The following is a 16,230-nucleotide window of genomic DNA, read 5'->3' as shown; positions in this document are numbered from 1 at the left end:
ACCAACATCGATACCTCTCCTCAGTGCAGCACTCCATGAAGAATGGTCTGCCAATCCCCAAGAAATCTTCCAGCACCTGATTGAACATATGCCTGTGAGAGTGCAAGCTGTCATCAAGGCTAAGAGTGGGTCAACACCATATTGAATTCTGGTATTACCTATGGTGGGCGCCACGAACTTGTAAGTCATTTTCAGCCAGGTGTCCGGATACTTTCGATCACATAGTGTATGTTGAACATTTGACACTTAACTCATTTATTCTGTGGTCCTTTACTGACAAAATTCCATAAGGACCATAGCAATCGAGCATAATTAAAATCATTATTGTTAAAGATGTGGGATTTTGTCAGTAAAGGACCATGGAATAAATGAGGTAAATGCCAAATATTCAACATAGCTGCCCAAGTTTATCATGTGCAAATGGGGCATTGTTTCTTGGTTATGTCTTTCAGTTGGAGTTGTGCAACCACAAGAGCTGATGTTACAGACACACAGTACATGGTAGTGTTTTAACTCCAACTGAAAGGAATAACAAAGCAACAAGAGCCCTTCTGCAGATAGTAAACTCCGGTGGCTACATTGAATATTTGGCATTTAATTCTGCTTATTCATTCTGTGACCTTTTCCTAGCAAAATTATCATTAACAGTAATGTTTTTACTTATGCCTAATTCCTGCTCTTTCATTTTAATTTTGTATGCTGCCTAATTAGTCTAATGAAGTAATAAAATATGTCGGATATTCTGAAAGTAATTTTCATCATTATCTGTGAAAGAGAAGATAGTACACCAGACGACACAGGCAAATACCATATGAATCCACACCCGTTGCTAGTTTGGCGATGGAAGGGGCGTCACTGAAGGAGAAATGATGTATGCACAGAGTGCCAAAGATAAGAGAGTAGCAGCAGATATGCAGGCCCGAGGTTATTTGAGTACACATTACAAGGGCAGACAGATATGTACTGACAATGTGGTTGCCAATCGAAGTGTATACTGGTATGTGGTATGAATGGGCATCAGAACATCCCTCATATTTATTTTGTTTTATTGGATGATTAGAGGAATCCTTTAAACATTGTAGCCAAAGAGCATCGTTGAATACATTATGCCAACATTGCCTTCGTTAAACTCAGTAAAGATTTCCTAGATGGACGTGAGTGACTCCAAGACCTGCATAACGCGTTCCCATTCACAGGAGTGAGTAATAGAATAAGATGGGGCTCAAGTAGTAAGCATAATGCGTTATGCAGGTCTTGCAGTCACTCACATCCATCTAGGAAGTTTTTACTGAGTTTAACAAAGGCGATGTTGGCCTGATGTATTCGACGATGCCCTTTGTCTACACTGTTTAAAGGATCCTTTGAAGAAATACCAAATTAAGATCAACCTGAAGATGACTAAATAAGGTGAAATGCGTAGTTGAAAAATAAAAGACTAAAAAACTAAAATTGCAACCAAGACTGTTTTTAACCAATACTGTTAAGCACTGGTTTGCTGTATGCCACTGATGGATTGGAAGAATTACTACTTTCAAACTGATACCCACTTGTGACGTTTTCTTGGTATGGGAGTTTTCTGTGTTCAGATCAGATATCCTATTAGCTTGAATCTTGCTGGTGAAGTGTTTTTGTCAGAAATGTTTTTAATTTATTTCTTTTATTGTGGGGCCACCATTCGCTAGTGAATTCAGTTTTACCCACAATTTTCATGGGCTTTTGTCCTTCATTGATGCAGGGTCAGCACGATCATCTCGTATTCCCATTACCTGTTGCCCCGTCCCTCCCCTTACCATAGGAGGGAACATGTGTACCCCAACATGTTATCCACATGAAAGTGACTAAAAGTTTTTTGAAATGTTTGTGAATCCTGTAATGGAGGTGGGACACATCCAGACTGACCAGCACACCGACCCTCATTGCTAATCCACTGGTTCGATTCAATCCAACTCACCTCCTCATTCAAAAAGCGGCATTTTAACATGCACAGTTATTGGGGTGGATCTGTGAATTCAATTTTAGTGAATAATATAAACTTTGTTTGGTTTTAGTCATAAAATATTGTCTTAGTTACTTAACATCCTATTTTATTAATTGTATTTGCAAATGTTACCATACTTTGCATTCTTATCAATTGTTAGGAAACTCAGTGAAAATCTAATGACACTACAGCCAAGTTGGCCAAAGGGTGATAAATGGAACGAAGTTTAGATATATGTTTGAGTCATAATTCTACTAGGTTGCACATTTATCTGATCCTCTGCTATTTCGAGCACAATTTTTAGCTCTTAGTTTTTTTAGTCAAAAGAGAGAGGGCTGCTCACAGTATCCTAAATTGTGGTTGATTATATTTAAAATAAAAGATAATTGTTATGTTGTATTTTCTTAAACATGAAAACTTTTTTCCATTGTACTTTTTGCACATGTAAGCCATGCTTGCTCATGCGCCATGTAGAAACATAATTGTTCTGGTGCTAAGGTGCAATGCATGAGCAGATACAAAGTTGATTTCAACCCAACGAAAATCAGCATATTTTGTCTTAGACATGTTCCTCAAAATTATATAATTTTTTACAGGAATTCTTTATAAATCTATCCTTTCTATTTATTGAAGTGATGAGGGGTGAAGATAATACTGTTTTAGAAGTTTTCATTGATGTGGTATACCCAAAAAATACAGGCATGTGCAGTGCCACTAGACATTTCTCACACTCATACTGTGTATCATTTTTCTTCTTCCTTGCTTTGTGCACTACACAGTTTCTGGAGGGTGTTTCCTTGATGGAACTGTAGGGTATAAACCTAACAAACCATGGAGATGATTGCTTATATCTTGCAAAATATTGAATGAAATCAAGTGTGTTGTACACCACTAGATAGATTGATTTCTCAGCTTTTCAATGCTATATAATGTGTTACGCCATTTGTTAAGAGGGAAGTAGCCGGCAATGTAATAACAGAATTAAAATCTACGGCTGGCTGTGAGCCGGCCGTATAAGCCTGTGAGTTAAGTGACCAGTTTGATGATGAATTAATGTATGATTTTCATAATGAGATGCCAGGCATATTTTTACTCCTTAGCTCACACTTTTTAATATTTTATAACTGTTTGTATTTAATAGTAATATTTGCTTTATAGTCTTTCATAGATTTTTAGTTCTGAGGGTGACTCATTAGAGTCAAGACTGGTTAACTGTAATATATGTATCAAATGTGATCAGGATGTTCAAGACTAAAAGAGTGTGTGTTAAATAAATCACCTGCTTCAGTTTGACAATGTCAAATTTTACTAAATGTATACTGAGTAGTCATCAACAGATGTACAAACAAAGGTATCATTTCATTGGTTTTCTTATTATATTGCTCTGTTCAGTGTACTTTGTCTGGTGTTTGTGTGTGAGTCTTTGAAGAGTTTGATTTCATTAGAAATCTCAGGTTAGAGTACCTGTTGTGCCTGACCGTTTTCATACTTTTGTGAATATGCCAGTCTGTTGCCATAATGTATTTGTCATTTTACGTCAAGGCCTTGTCAAAAGGAATGTTATATGTTTGTAGACATTTAGTGAAACAAAGACTTAACTATCTGTTACAAAAAGAAAAGGTGTACTGGCTTTTTCTTTCTTTCTCTTTTTTTTTGTAAAACTTATTTTGTTGTACTGTGGAGATCACAAAGAACAATAAGAACACCTTCCTGATGAACCCTACATCCGAGAGAAATGAAATAGAATTGAAGATTCTGAAAATGGTGTATTTAACAAAACAATATTTGGAAGGAGCACAGACAGCAGTGCAAAGAAGTTAGTGACTATGTAAGTTTATGTACTTGGTTGTAAATTAAAGGTCCTCAGTGCTACGTGCAGAATTGATGTCTCATATTTGATATTCCTTTTGTTGGTGGCAAATTTTAATCCCAAATTTTCTGCTAACTTGCCCATTTTTTATTCTAAGCAAATTTGCATTGACTGTAGTTTATTTCCTACATTCTTAATGCTGATGCTAAGACTTTCTTTCCATGTTTCAAGTATTTCCGTATGTTGTTGATGAATTTTGGAACCTAAGTTATACAAATCTATCCTCATCTTCCATTCCTTCTCACTCATCATATACTTCAGATATTTTTTCTTCTTTGCCATTTTGTCAGTTACTAAACACTTAGTAACAAATACTTTTAACTTTTGTTTTCCTGTGATGATAGTTACTGCTATCTTGCCACTCCTGGTAGTTCATTCATAATTCCATGTCAGGCTGACTTGTTTACATCTGGACTCCAAACTGGTTCCTCATTGGCTGAAACCTTAGAAAAATGGTGTCAGTCATCTTTGTCGTCCTACTTATCAGTCCTATTTGCAAAAGATGGCAGGTGCTTTCTTTATTTTCCATTGGTTGGTGCTTTTCCTGTTGTGTTATCTGCCCAGCATCTTAATTTTGTTTCTTTTATTTGCAATATGTGCACTGTTCACTTTTCATATAGGAATAGTCTTTGCACTCGTAACACCTTCAACTGAATTTCTAGTTCAATATTTCATTGTCACTGTCACCATACCTTCAGTGTCTCAAACATTTTTCAGTCATAAATTGTTCTCTACCACTGAATTCCAATTTTGTTAATCACAAGTTCTTGGTACTAGTGCCAAGGTGAGGCTAGTCCTTACTGTGAAAAGAAACAAAATGTGAATTTAATTGGTTGTAGACAAAAGTTCCTTGGTGGTACATGCAAATTGAAGTCTCATAATCTGAAATTACTTTCGTTGGTAGTTATGCCATTTGATGATAAACACATGCTTGAGTTAAATTTTTCAAGATTCTACGGTTATTCAAATTATATATTTTCATTGGAGTGAGGACCAATCTGTATCAGTTGAAAGTTCTTTAGGTATTATTCCAGTGGTAAGTTTTGAAGAAACTGCCCTGCTAATTTTCATTCAGAGCAATGTCATTGAGCAACAAAGTAAAGCAAACCTTACTTTTTGACCTTATAAATAACAACAACAACGACAACAACAACACTTGGTGGTAGCTCGTCTACACAGTCTGTTCTTGTTGGTCATACTGAGTTCGCAAGAACACACCTGAGCGAGGTGGCGCAGTGGTTAGCACACTGGACTCGCATTCGGGAGGACATGGTTCAATCCCGTGTCCGGCCATCCTGATTTAGGTTTTCCGTGATTTCCCTAAATCGCTTCAGGCAAATGCCGGAATGGTTCCTTTCAAAGGGCATGGCCGACTTCCTTCCCCGTCCTTCCCTAATCCGATGAGACCGATGACCTCGCTGTTTGGTCTCTTCCCCCAAACAACCCAAACGCAAGAACACAACAGTACTTTATGGAGTTCACTGAATTCACTCTCAACACAGCAATACTAATAGTCTAGTAACAGAGGTTAGTTATTTAGTGACAGTGAGCCTAATTGTCTTTCAAATCATGTTGTTGTTGTTGTTGTGGTCTTCAGTCCTGAGACTGGTTTGATGCAGCTCTCCATGATACTCTATCCTGTGCAAGCTTCTTCATCTCGCAGTACCTACTGCAGCCTACATCCTTCTGAATCTGCTTAGTGTATTCATCTCTTGGTCTCCCTCTACGATTTTTACCCTCCACGCTGCCCTCCAATACTAAATTGGTGATCCCTCGATGTCTCAGAACATGTCCTACCAACCGATCCCTTCTTCTAGTCAAGTTGCGCCACAAGCTCCTCTTCTCCCCAATTCTATTCAATACCTCCTCATTAGTTATGTGATCTACCCATCTAATCTTCAAGATTCTTCTGTAGCACCACATTTCGAAAGCTTCTATTCTCTTCTTGTCTAAACTATTTATCGTCCACATTTCACTTTCATACATGGCTACACTCCATACAAATAGATGTGAAAATTACCGAACTATCAGTTTAATATGTCACAGCTGCAAAATACTAACGCGAATTCTTTACAAACGAATGGAAAAACTGATAGAAGCCGACCTCGGGGAAGATCAGTTTGGATTCCGTAGAAGTGTTAGAACATGTGAGGCAATACTGACCCTACGACTTATCTTAGAAGAAAGATTAAGGAAAGGCAAACCTACGTTTCTAGCATTTGTAGACTTAGAGAAAGCTTTTGACAATGTTGATTGGAATACTCTCTTTCAAATTCTGAAGGTGGCAGGGGTAAAATACAGGGAGCGAAAGCTATTTACAATTTGTACAGAAACCAGATGGCAGTTATAAGAGTCGAGGGGTATGAAAGGGAAGCAGTGGTTGGGAAGGGAGTGAGACAACACACCATTGTCTTCTACACACACATTTGCTGTTATGCACTACCAAAAAGGTAATAAGATGCTCTCCACATGAGGGCTGTAATAAACATTAGTGTATGCAGTGAGTCACTGATCTTCATTGATGTGAATAAAATGAAACTGTTAACATTATCAGAACTGTGAATGCACTTTCATCGGGACGTTACTTTGATGGTGATGGTACGTGGGCTCTCAATAGGTGTTAAATAAGAGATAGAAAGAGATCAACATGGACGTATTATACATAGATCTAATTGTGTCGAATGCTAGCTGCGGATTTATTTATTTATTTTTCTTGTGCAAACTTTCATGGAGATATTTACCAGTTGACTGCTATGTGTGGACTGAAGAGTTTTGGGAGGGGAGAGGTACTTATAGACTTGCGCAATGATATATTGAGATCTTGAGTATTAACTACAGGGTGAGAATTTAATAATTTAGATGACCTACCAGCTTCAGTTGTGGTTTGGCTTAAATAAAAGTCTGGTAGTTGGAAAATTATAGAACTACTCAGTACTGTTTGATTATTTGATTAGTACACCATATCCTGATTACCTACTAGCTTAGCGCCTGCTGCTTTGCTCGTGTACACTAGGGAGTTCTTTTTCAAACACCCTGTATAAAAAAAAAATTAATTATCCAACAGAAGAAGAGTAATAGCAGTTGAAATAGTTCTGTCTTGCTGTGTTTCAACTGTGCACCAATGTCTAATACTCTGCAAGCTACCTTAATGTGTGTCCTGAGGATACTTCAAGTACCACTTAAAAAATTCACCCCCCACTCCTCTTCCATTTGTGAATAGTGTGAGAGTACAACCATCAGGAAGTCTTCGTAGTGAATTTATCTTATTATTCTATTATTATAATTTCATGGACTACATGTGGAACAAATTGATGTGTTACTTGATCCTTCTTGGAACACATATTATTATTAGACTTTTTAATAGTAACCCTCCTTGTATGCATAACTCCCTTCTTGTAGCATGGCACTGAAGTTGTATAAACATATTTATGTTGCCTACATGCTGACTAACTAAATCTGTGACAAAAAATGTACCTCTTCTTTAGGTCTTCTGTACCTCCACTGTTAACCCTGTCAAGTAAGAGTCCCAGACTGATCAGCAGTTTGCAAGAATCAGTTGAATATGCGTTTTATAAGCGACTTCCTTTGTTAGAGAGATTCTGAAAGAGGCAAGAAGTGTTTGGAAATTTGAAAACACTAGATTTCCTGCAGGCATCAGTCAGTAAATTGTCTGACAGACAGAGCATCTGGACATTAGTTAGTCACAAAACCATTGAACAAATTAAAAATGCAAGGAGGAATTTTGTTTGTTAGTTGACTGCACAGTTCATTGGCAGAATTTGTGTGTACGTGTCGATACTGTCCAGTACATGTGTATGTAGTCATAAACAGTGTTGTTTCCATGTTAAAGTACAGCAGTGTTTCATATCAACAGAGACCACATACTTGACCCATTAATAACACACATACATTGCAGTGAAATTGTAGCAGTAATATATCAGAAAATTTTAGATATATTTTTAAGTTAAATGTAAATAGTATGTCTAATACTTTCTTTAAACTCTTGTTTGGTGGGTACATATTTGTCTGAGATATATTTTGGTGAAAAATTTTTTGTTACCACATTCACATGGCCATAAATAGATTTATTTTTGATAGAGAAGAAATTTGCTATGTACATGTTATCAAAACTCATTTCAAAAATGGCACTTAACTTATATCTGCATATCGTGTCTGAACAGTGGACAAAAGAAGACGATGATAAACTGAGGAAACCAGTCGTAAAGAAATTTGAAAATGAAGGAAATCCTTACTATTCAAGTGCAAGGTAAGGAATGTGTTATTTCTTTGTTTACAACTTCATAGCATTTATGTAAAAAATGGAGGAGGAGATATTAAGAGAATGTTGGGGAAAATAGGGGTTGTAACATATTTTTGACATTTTACTTGTTCTGAACACTGTGTGTATTCCACACACACACACACACACACACACACACACACACACACACACACACCTTCCTCATTTATATTAAAATTTCTTACCTGATGTCTGATTTTATTCTTCATGTTATTAATGTGCAGTCACTAGAGCTTCTAAAGTCATTTGATTGACCCTTCCTGCACAATCTCTTCTGTTGTTCGAACTGATATGGTTAAGTCTAATTTTTAATTATGATTAGTTTCTTCCAAATTATAATCTGTTTTCCTTTTCCTGGAAGTGATTATTTAGGATGTACATTTTTCCTTCTCTGAGAAACTGACTATTTGTCTCCTCTGTCATTTCTGGGGTCAAATTCTGTTATTTTTTAAGTTTCTTTCCTATCACTGCATTACAGTCTCTCATTATCCTCTTGTAGGTTGAGTTACTCTTTAACAGCTTTTGTACCTCATCAGATTGAGGGCATAAAATTGTATGACTTGAAAAGAATATTTTCAGTTGTTCATTCTGCATGTGTTGATTTTTAATTTTATTCTTAAGTGGGTCACAGCACATCAGAGGTTACTTAAGAATTAGGGTTTCTGAGGTTAACAGTATCTCCAGTATTGTAGAGACAATGTGTAAATTGCTACAGTGGGCATGTGCATGGTGGCTCTCCAGTAGTGCAGATACAATGTTTCCACTTGACTAAACTGCTGGACTAGACAACAACAAATGTTTGACAGATGGACATAATGTTGCTTCCATGAGCCCATACTAGGTGATCGACAGTCTACTCTGAGTCAGATCACCACTGTTTTCTGAATGAATGGCAAAACTTAACATCTACAAAATCAGTTTGCATGCTGGATATATGCCAGTAAGTATATGTTGTCTTACAATTACTGACTGAAACACGCAAGTGTTCATACTGGTCAGTTTTATTTGTTTGATTTGTTAACATTTAGAGTCAGTTTTATTCTGTAGAAGGTACTGCATTGAGTCTAGAAGGGTGTAAGTATTTTCTTTTCAAGTGCTTCATGACACTGCTTCAATAGCAGCTCATTCAAATTTGTTCATTAAGTGGAATCCACCCTGTTTCTATAATATTAAAGAGTAAAGGATGTTGCCTGATAGAGATGAAGGGCTGTGGAACACACAGTATCTGGTTCATCTGTTGGTTCTTTTCTGGTTTGGAAAGGCCTACCAATAGCTTCATCATACAGATCATTATATCTGGTTATTACCTAAGGTATGTGTAACTTATCAGTGCCTATGGGAAACTTGTTGGTAGGACACAAACGATGGAATGAGTAAAAACAAGCATCCACTTTATAATCAAACATTGAGCTGTGGGTAGGCGCATAAACAAGAAGTTGAACATTGTAGCTTAGCTTTCAAAGTTGTGCACATGTTCAGAGCTACAAACTCAAATTTCTTGATAATATGCACAAGAACTGCCAAAGACCTTCACTGTACTCTGATTGGTTATCTTTAGTCATTCCATTTTTTGTTGGTAACAACAAACTGTTTTAACCTCTGACATCACACACTAGATCGCTACACAAGGAGCACTTGCCTGAGTAGTTTGAATGAATTATAGCTTTCATAATTCCACTGATAAAAAGCTATGAAGAGTTTTTTACCAGCAGTGTGTTAACATTTCATCTTGGCTTGTTATGCAGTAGGGACTACTGGTTATGACGGATATTCTCTGTGAACCTCAAGAGTACGATCCTTTGAAAAAGAGGCCAAAGAGCAATTGTGTGGGTACATACAGAAAACAATGTAATAGAAGTAACTGATTCTAGTCATTCCAGGCATGTTCTATAACACATTTGTGGTTATATCTTAACTGTACATTTATACATTTATTTGATGTATGAATGAGATAAACATGTTTTATGAATATAGGTTATAGAATTTTGGCTACTGTAAGTTTGTCTTTTTTGGTGCACATTCTTGTACAGATATGATAATCGATTTTTGTCCCACTACCATTCTCTTAAACAAGCAGAACTTATACTTTCTTAAATGATGTCGTATTGAGGTTCAGTTTTGTTTTGCTTGGCGCACCCTCAGCTTGTCAGTTTAATATATGTCTGATCATGCACCAGGTGCTATATCTTTTCCAAAACTGAGACACAAAGCCCCGATCCTCAATTGTTCATCCAGATTTAGATTGAAAGTGGCTTCCCTATACTGTTTAAAGAAAATAAGGTGGTTCCTTTCAGGACATGGCCTATTTCCTTCTGCAGATTTCCCCAACCTGATCTTGTTCTTCATCTCTAACAAACTTGTCATCAAAGAGATTTTGAACTGTAATTTTCCTTCTTCGTCTTTTCCAAAGATAAAAGATATTGTGTATTCCTCTGAAATCGTCCCCATCTGTTTTCTTGATATGTTAGAAATTGTGTTGTTTCCATGAGAAGATGAAATTTTATTTTCATACATTTTCCTCATAAAATTGTGTTCTCTGTATTGAGCGTACTTTGGTTAGTATGCTAAATCCTGATTAGAGAAAGGAAAAAATAAAACAGTATATGAATTATTATCATCACTGTTATTTTTGAAAGAAGTTTGCTGTGTTTTCCACTGTTTTTATACTGTTTTTTGTCCCCATCATACCATTGTATAACAGTATTAGCACTTAAGAGTGCTCAAATGTAGCAGGTGTATTTGCTGCATGTTTAATTTATTTTTGTTTATTGAACACTTCGTGACTTAACAATTCAACATTCTGTTTAGAACTTGCATACTTCTTACAGACTATTTCTGTGCATCTAGACTGCTTTATTTGATTTTTCTTGAGTTCTTATTAGGGAGAGATAATATGGTGTATGAAATGTGATGTGATATAATATGTGAAGACTGCAACAGTTAACATGTTAAACCTGATTTATTAATAAAATTATGATCAGACAATAATTGTCATTGCTTTGTTTACATTGAGTCGTCATGATGTAAAGAACTTAAAATCATAATAGTAGACATTTTTGTGTGTGACTGAATCAACATAAGAAAGCAACTAATGTCATGTGACATTCCGTAGTTGGAACTTTAACCTTAAACTCAGATAACTGACGTAATTCTAAAAGTTGGCATTAGAACAAGTGTGTTGAAATTTGCATTGGAAATAAGTTTATTTACCACATTATTTTTTTTTTCATTTTGTGAAATTTTGTTGTTTTATAAGTTTCTGTATAATATAGATAGGTTTCTTGAAATGGAACTGAGTTACTCACTGAATAATGTGGCAATTTGAAAATAATTGTATTGTCTCTTTGTAGGTTATGGGATGATGGTGTGATTGACCCTGCAGACACGAGGGCTGTTCTTGGCATGAGTCTTCGGGCAGCATTAAATGCGCCAATTCCACACACAAACTTTGGTGTCTTCAGAATGTGAACAATACAGAATTGTCGTACCAATAATATGCCAAAAATTTGTTACTAGTTGTATGTTTTATTTGGTTGTTTACTGTACATTCCTGTCATAAATAGGTTTTTGAAAACTAAAATGGTGTTCATTTTACTTTGGATGTACATTTATGATCTCGTATTTCTTTATATAAAACGTGATGATGAAAGAAATAACCAGAAAATTGTGTGTAGAGTAGAATATACAAGAAACTGAAAACATTGCTTCTTTCTTTACATTTAATTTACCACATGAAAGATTAAATGGGAAGTATTCTAGGTGGCGTATGATATTCTCAAATCAGTACGTAAAATGTATATTTTTGCCTTTAGTAGTTAGTGTTTCCCACTTCATTTCAATTTATTGAATTCTCAACATGTACAGGTTTATTACAAATGATTGAAGCGATTTCACAGCTCTACAATAACTTTATTATTTGAGATATTTTCACAATGCTTTGCACACACATACAAAAACTCAAAAAGTTTTTTTAGGCATTCACAAATGTTCGATATGTGCCCCTTTAGTGATTCGGCAGACATCAAGCCGATAATCAAGTTCCTCCCACACTCGGCGCAGCATGTCCCCATCAATGAGTTCGAAAGCATCGTTGATGCGAGCTCGCAGTTCTGGCACGTTTCTTGGTAGAGGAGGTTTAAACACTGAATCTTTCACATAACCCCACAGAAAGAAATCGCATGGGGTTAAGTCGGGAGAGTGTGGAGGCCATGACATGAATTGCTGATCATGATCTCCACCACGACCGATCCATCGGTTTTCCAATCTCCTGTTTAAGAAATGCCGAACATCATGATGGAAGTGCGGTGGAGCACCATCCTGTTGAAAGATGAAGTTGGCGCTGTCGGTCTCCAGTTGTGGCATGAGCCAATTTTCCAGCATGTCTAGATACACGTGTCCTGTAACGTTTTTTTCGCAGAAGAAAATGGGGCCGTAAACTTTAAACCGTGAGATTGCACAAAACACGTTAACTTTTGGTGAATTGCGAATTTGCTGCACGAATGCGTGAGGATTCTCTACCACCCAGATTCACACATTGTGTCTGTTCACTTCACCATTAAGAAAAAATGTTGCTTCTTCACTGAAAACAAGTTTCGCACTGAACGCATCCTCTTCCATGAGCTGTTGCAACCGCGCCGAAAATTCAAAGCGTTTGACTTTGTCATCGGGTGTCAGGGCTTGTAGCAATTGTAAACAGTAAGGCTTCTCCTTTAGCCTATTCCGTAAACCGTCGGCTGTGGTACGTTTAGCTCCCTGCTTGCTTTATTCGTCGATTTCCGCGGGCTACGCATGAAACTTGCCCGCACGCGTTCAACCGTTTCTTCGCTCACTGCAGGCCGACCCGTTGATTTCCCCTTACAGAGGCATCCAGAAGCTTTAAATTGCGCATAACATCGCCGAATGGAGTTAGCAGTTGGTGGATCTTTGTTGATCTTCGTCCTGAAGTGTCGTTGCACTGTTATGACTGACTGATGTGAGTGCATTTCAAGCACGACATACGCCTTCTCGGCTCCTGTCGCCATTTTGTCTCACTGCGCTCTCGAGCGCTCTGGCGGCAGAAACCTGAAGTGCGGCTTCAGCCGAACAAAACTTTATGAGTTTTTCTACGTATCTGTAGTGTGTCGTGACTATATGTCAATGAATGGAGCTACAATGAATTTATGAAAACGCTTCAATCATTTGTAATAGCCCTGTACTTCACTATGAATGTACATCTTTGTCAAAACAATGTTACTGGTACCAAATACTGTTGCAGTATTCTATTTTCAGTTCTGTCTGGTGGTGGTGGTGGTGATCGTCTGAGTGAAGAGGCCCTGAAAGCCATTCTCAGGGAATTATTCCAGCACATTTCTTCTAGTTTGAGACTTCAGTTAGTTAGTTACATATTCTATAGACCATTTGAATGATTTTTTTTTTTATCGAAATTATGTGGAGTGAGTCAGGTCCTTTTTTTATTGGCTACAGTTTTTAAGTAGAAGTTCATCATTGGAAGAAAAGAAACTTTCCAGATTTTGGAAAAAGATTCCTGTAGTGAAATTGGGCAGTAATTGCTTAAGTGTGTCTTGTCACCTTTCGTATGAATTGCTTTAACAATTGCTTGCTTTGACTTGCCTGGAAAAGCTCTTTGCGCCAGTGATGCATTGCATACATCACTAATGACATTACTTATTTAGTTGAAACAACTTTTCAGAATTCTGTTTGAAATTCCAGCAATCCCACATGAGCTTTCATTTTTTAGAACTTTTATAATTGTAGTAATTCAGTGGAGGGTATTGGTGCTACTTCTAGTTGTTTAAAGTTTTGTGGTACGACTTTTTAATATATTCTCATGCTTCTTCAGCTGAACCATTTAATCCTATATTTGCAGCTACATTTAGAAAGTGATTGTTAAAAGTACTTGCAGCTCGTGAATTATCAGTGACAACATTGTCATTTAGTTAAACTTTTATGGAAACTTGCACACTGACTGGCTGTTTGACAATGACCCATATAGTTTTAATATTATTATCTGTATTTACTTCTGTTAGGACATGCATACTTCTGAACATCTTTATGACTTTCCTTGAAATACTACAGTATTTTATTGTGGTTTGCAAGTAATGCAGGATCTTGGCTTGTTCTGGTCTTTACATAAATGTCTCTCTTTCTCTTACATGAGATTTTAATTTCCTTGGTTGTCCACAGCTAATTTGTTTTTTAATGTATCTTCTGGGTAATTTTTTTAGGAAAGAAACCTTCAAATATTGACACAGCTTTAATGTCAAATAAAATGAATTTGATATTTTCATCTCTTTCTATCTTTACCTCATCCCACACTGCCACTTTAAACTTTCACTTAAAACACTGTGTGTTCTCATCAATAAGCCTCACTGCTTTGTATGAACCTGTCTCAGGGTTGTGAGATGCCATGCCGTTTATTTCCATTAACTGTGCATTGTGATCAAGTAGTCCATTAGGAACTGGGTACACATTAATTGTTTCAGCTTGAGCACTGTCTATAAAAATGTTGTCAATCAGTGTCCTATTATTTTGCTGCACATGAGTTAGAAAACTGGCTACCGAAATTAGATTGAAACACCCAAATAATAATTTTGGTTCATTTTTCCTGTTTGTATCTTCTAAGAAATCTGCATTGAAATCTCCACAAACTTCTGTTTTCTCTTGTCTGACAGGTAGCTCAACAGTGCATCTAGATTTCTCATAAATAGCTGAAAGTTCCCTAGAGGGTATCTGTAGACCGCTACAATTATCAGATAAGTATTCTGCAGTAATGACTCACAAACACATGCTTCTGGGTTCTGATCAACACAAAAATTATTTGTTTCAATATTTTTGGCTTTGAGTCCAACTTTTACATTTCTTGCAACTCCTCCTTCTTCTGTGGTGCAAGTCTGTAATAAAGATATTTTACTTCTCCATCCCAGGTTTACATGCTGTTCAGAAATGCGCAGAACATCTATCACTTAAGAGTTTTTCAAAATGGCTCTGAGCACTATGGGACTTAACATCTGAGGTCATCAGTCACTTAGAACTTAGAACTACCTAAACCTAACTAACCCAAGGACATCACACACATCCATGCCCGAGGCAGGATTCGAACCTGCAACCGTAGCGGCCGCGCGGTTCCAGACTGTAGCTCCTGGAACCGCTCGGCCACCCCGGCCGGCAAGAGTTTTTCACATCGTCTAGGTGTACAATAAGCTCATCTATCGTCTTTTTCGACCTGCTAATGTTCTGATGAACCAAATTAATTTTATTTTTCTGGGAACTGTTAGGTGTGTTATGGTCTTGTACTGCTCCAATTTCTTTATGAGTTGTAATTAGGGATCAGAAAATGTAGCGTCTATTTTTGACAAAATTCACATCTATTTTTGTGAAATCTCATCTAGAAGGTTGTCAGGCTACGTGAGTGAAGACAAAGCTTTAGTGCTTTGAAACTGACTATTAAAAAAAGTACTGATTGTGAACTTTCTGATTGGAATGTTTGCATTTGGAAAAACCTTGACTTTTGCTTTCTACTTTTGGCTGTATTTAAGCTTTCAACAAATGATTTTTCTGTCGAGAAGCAGCATATTTGCTGCTAGTGAACACAATGTGTGTCTGATTTAACGCGTTTCTTGACATTTTCTTTTCATGCCTGGTTCAATGATTACAAAAATACACATAATATTAATTTCAAACTTTCATGGATATTCGTTGCTATGTAACCCATACTTGACAATGCTGCAGATAGAACAAGGCACTTAGCATAGAATTAGAACTGAAATTAACTGTTCAAATGTTAGGGAAGAATTTCAACTCAGTCGAAATACGTGACAGGTTTTGTTTTCCAATTGCTATAATGCAGAGTGCATACACTACATACTTGCAGACAACCGTGAAAGTAAAGAAATTATAATTCTGACCACCAGAGGGAAGAGGAGCATTGTGGGGAAGTGAGACCCATCTCCTTCTCACAGTGCAGCAGCATGCAGCCATGTTCTGCAAAAGCAGAACTGACATATTGTCATGGAGATTGCCTATCCATTCAGGTGTTGTGAGGGTCCTAATTGAAATCTGTGATGGACCAGTAGTAGTGTTTTT

At 36.9% G+C, this 16,230-nt stretch overlaps 1 protein-coding gene across 1 annotated transcript in view; it reads left to right on the top strand.

Moving 5' to 3' along the window:
- LOC126248837 (methylcrotonoyl-CoA carboxylase beta chain, mitochondrial) overlaps positions 1–11,728 on the top strand; it is a 108,081-nt gene extending 96,353 nt beyond the window's left edge. The window contains exons 10-11 of the mRNA XM_049950253.1: positions 8,030–8,115; positions 11,499–11,728. Of these exons, the coding sequence (XP_049806210.1) occupies positions 8,030–8,115; positions 11,499–11,616 (204 nt within the window). The 3' untranslated portion in view covers positions 11,617–11,728. The remainder of the gene's footprint in view (positions 1–8,029; positions 8,116–11,498) is intronic.
- The last annotated feature ends 4,502 nt before the right edge of the window (positions 11,729–16,230 follow it).

This window comes from Schistocerca nitens, chromosome 3, assembly GCF_023898315.1.
Source record: "Schistocerca nitens isolate TAMUIC-IGC-003100 chromosome 3, iqSchNite1.1, whole genome shotgun sequence".
NCBI classification, from domain to species: domain Eukaryota; kingdom Metazoa; phylum Arthropoda; class Insecta; order Orthoptera; family Acrididae; genus Schistocerca; species Schistocerca nitens.
Note: the sequence above shows the minus strand (reverse complement) of the source record. Positions and strands in the feature narration are given on the sequence as shown.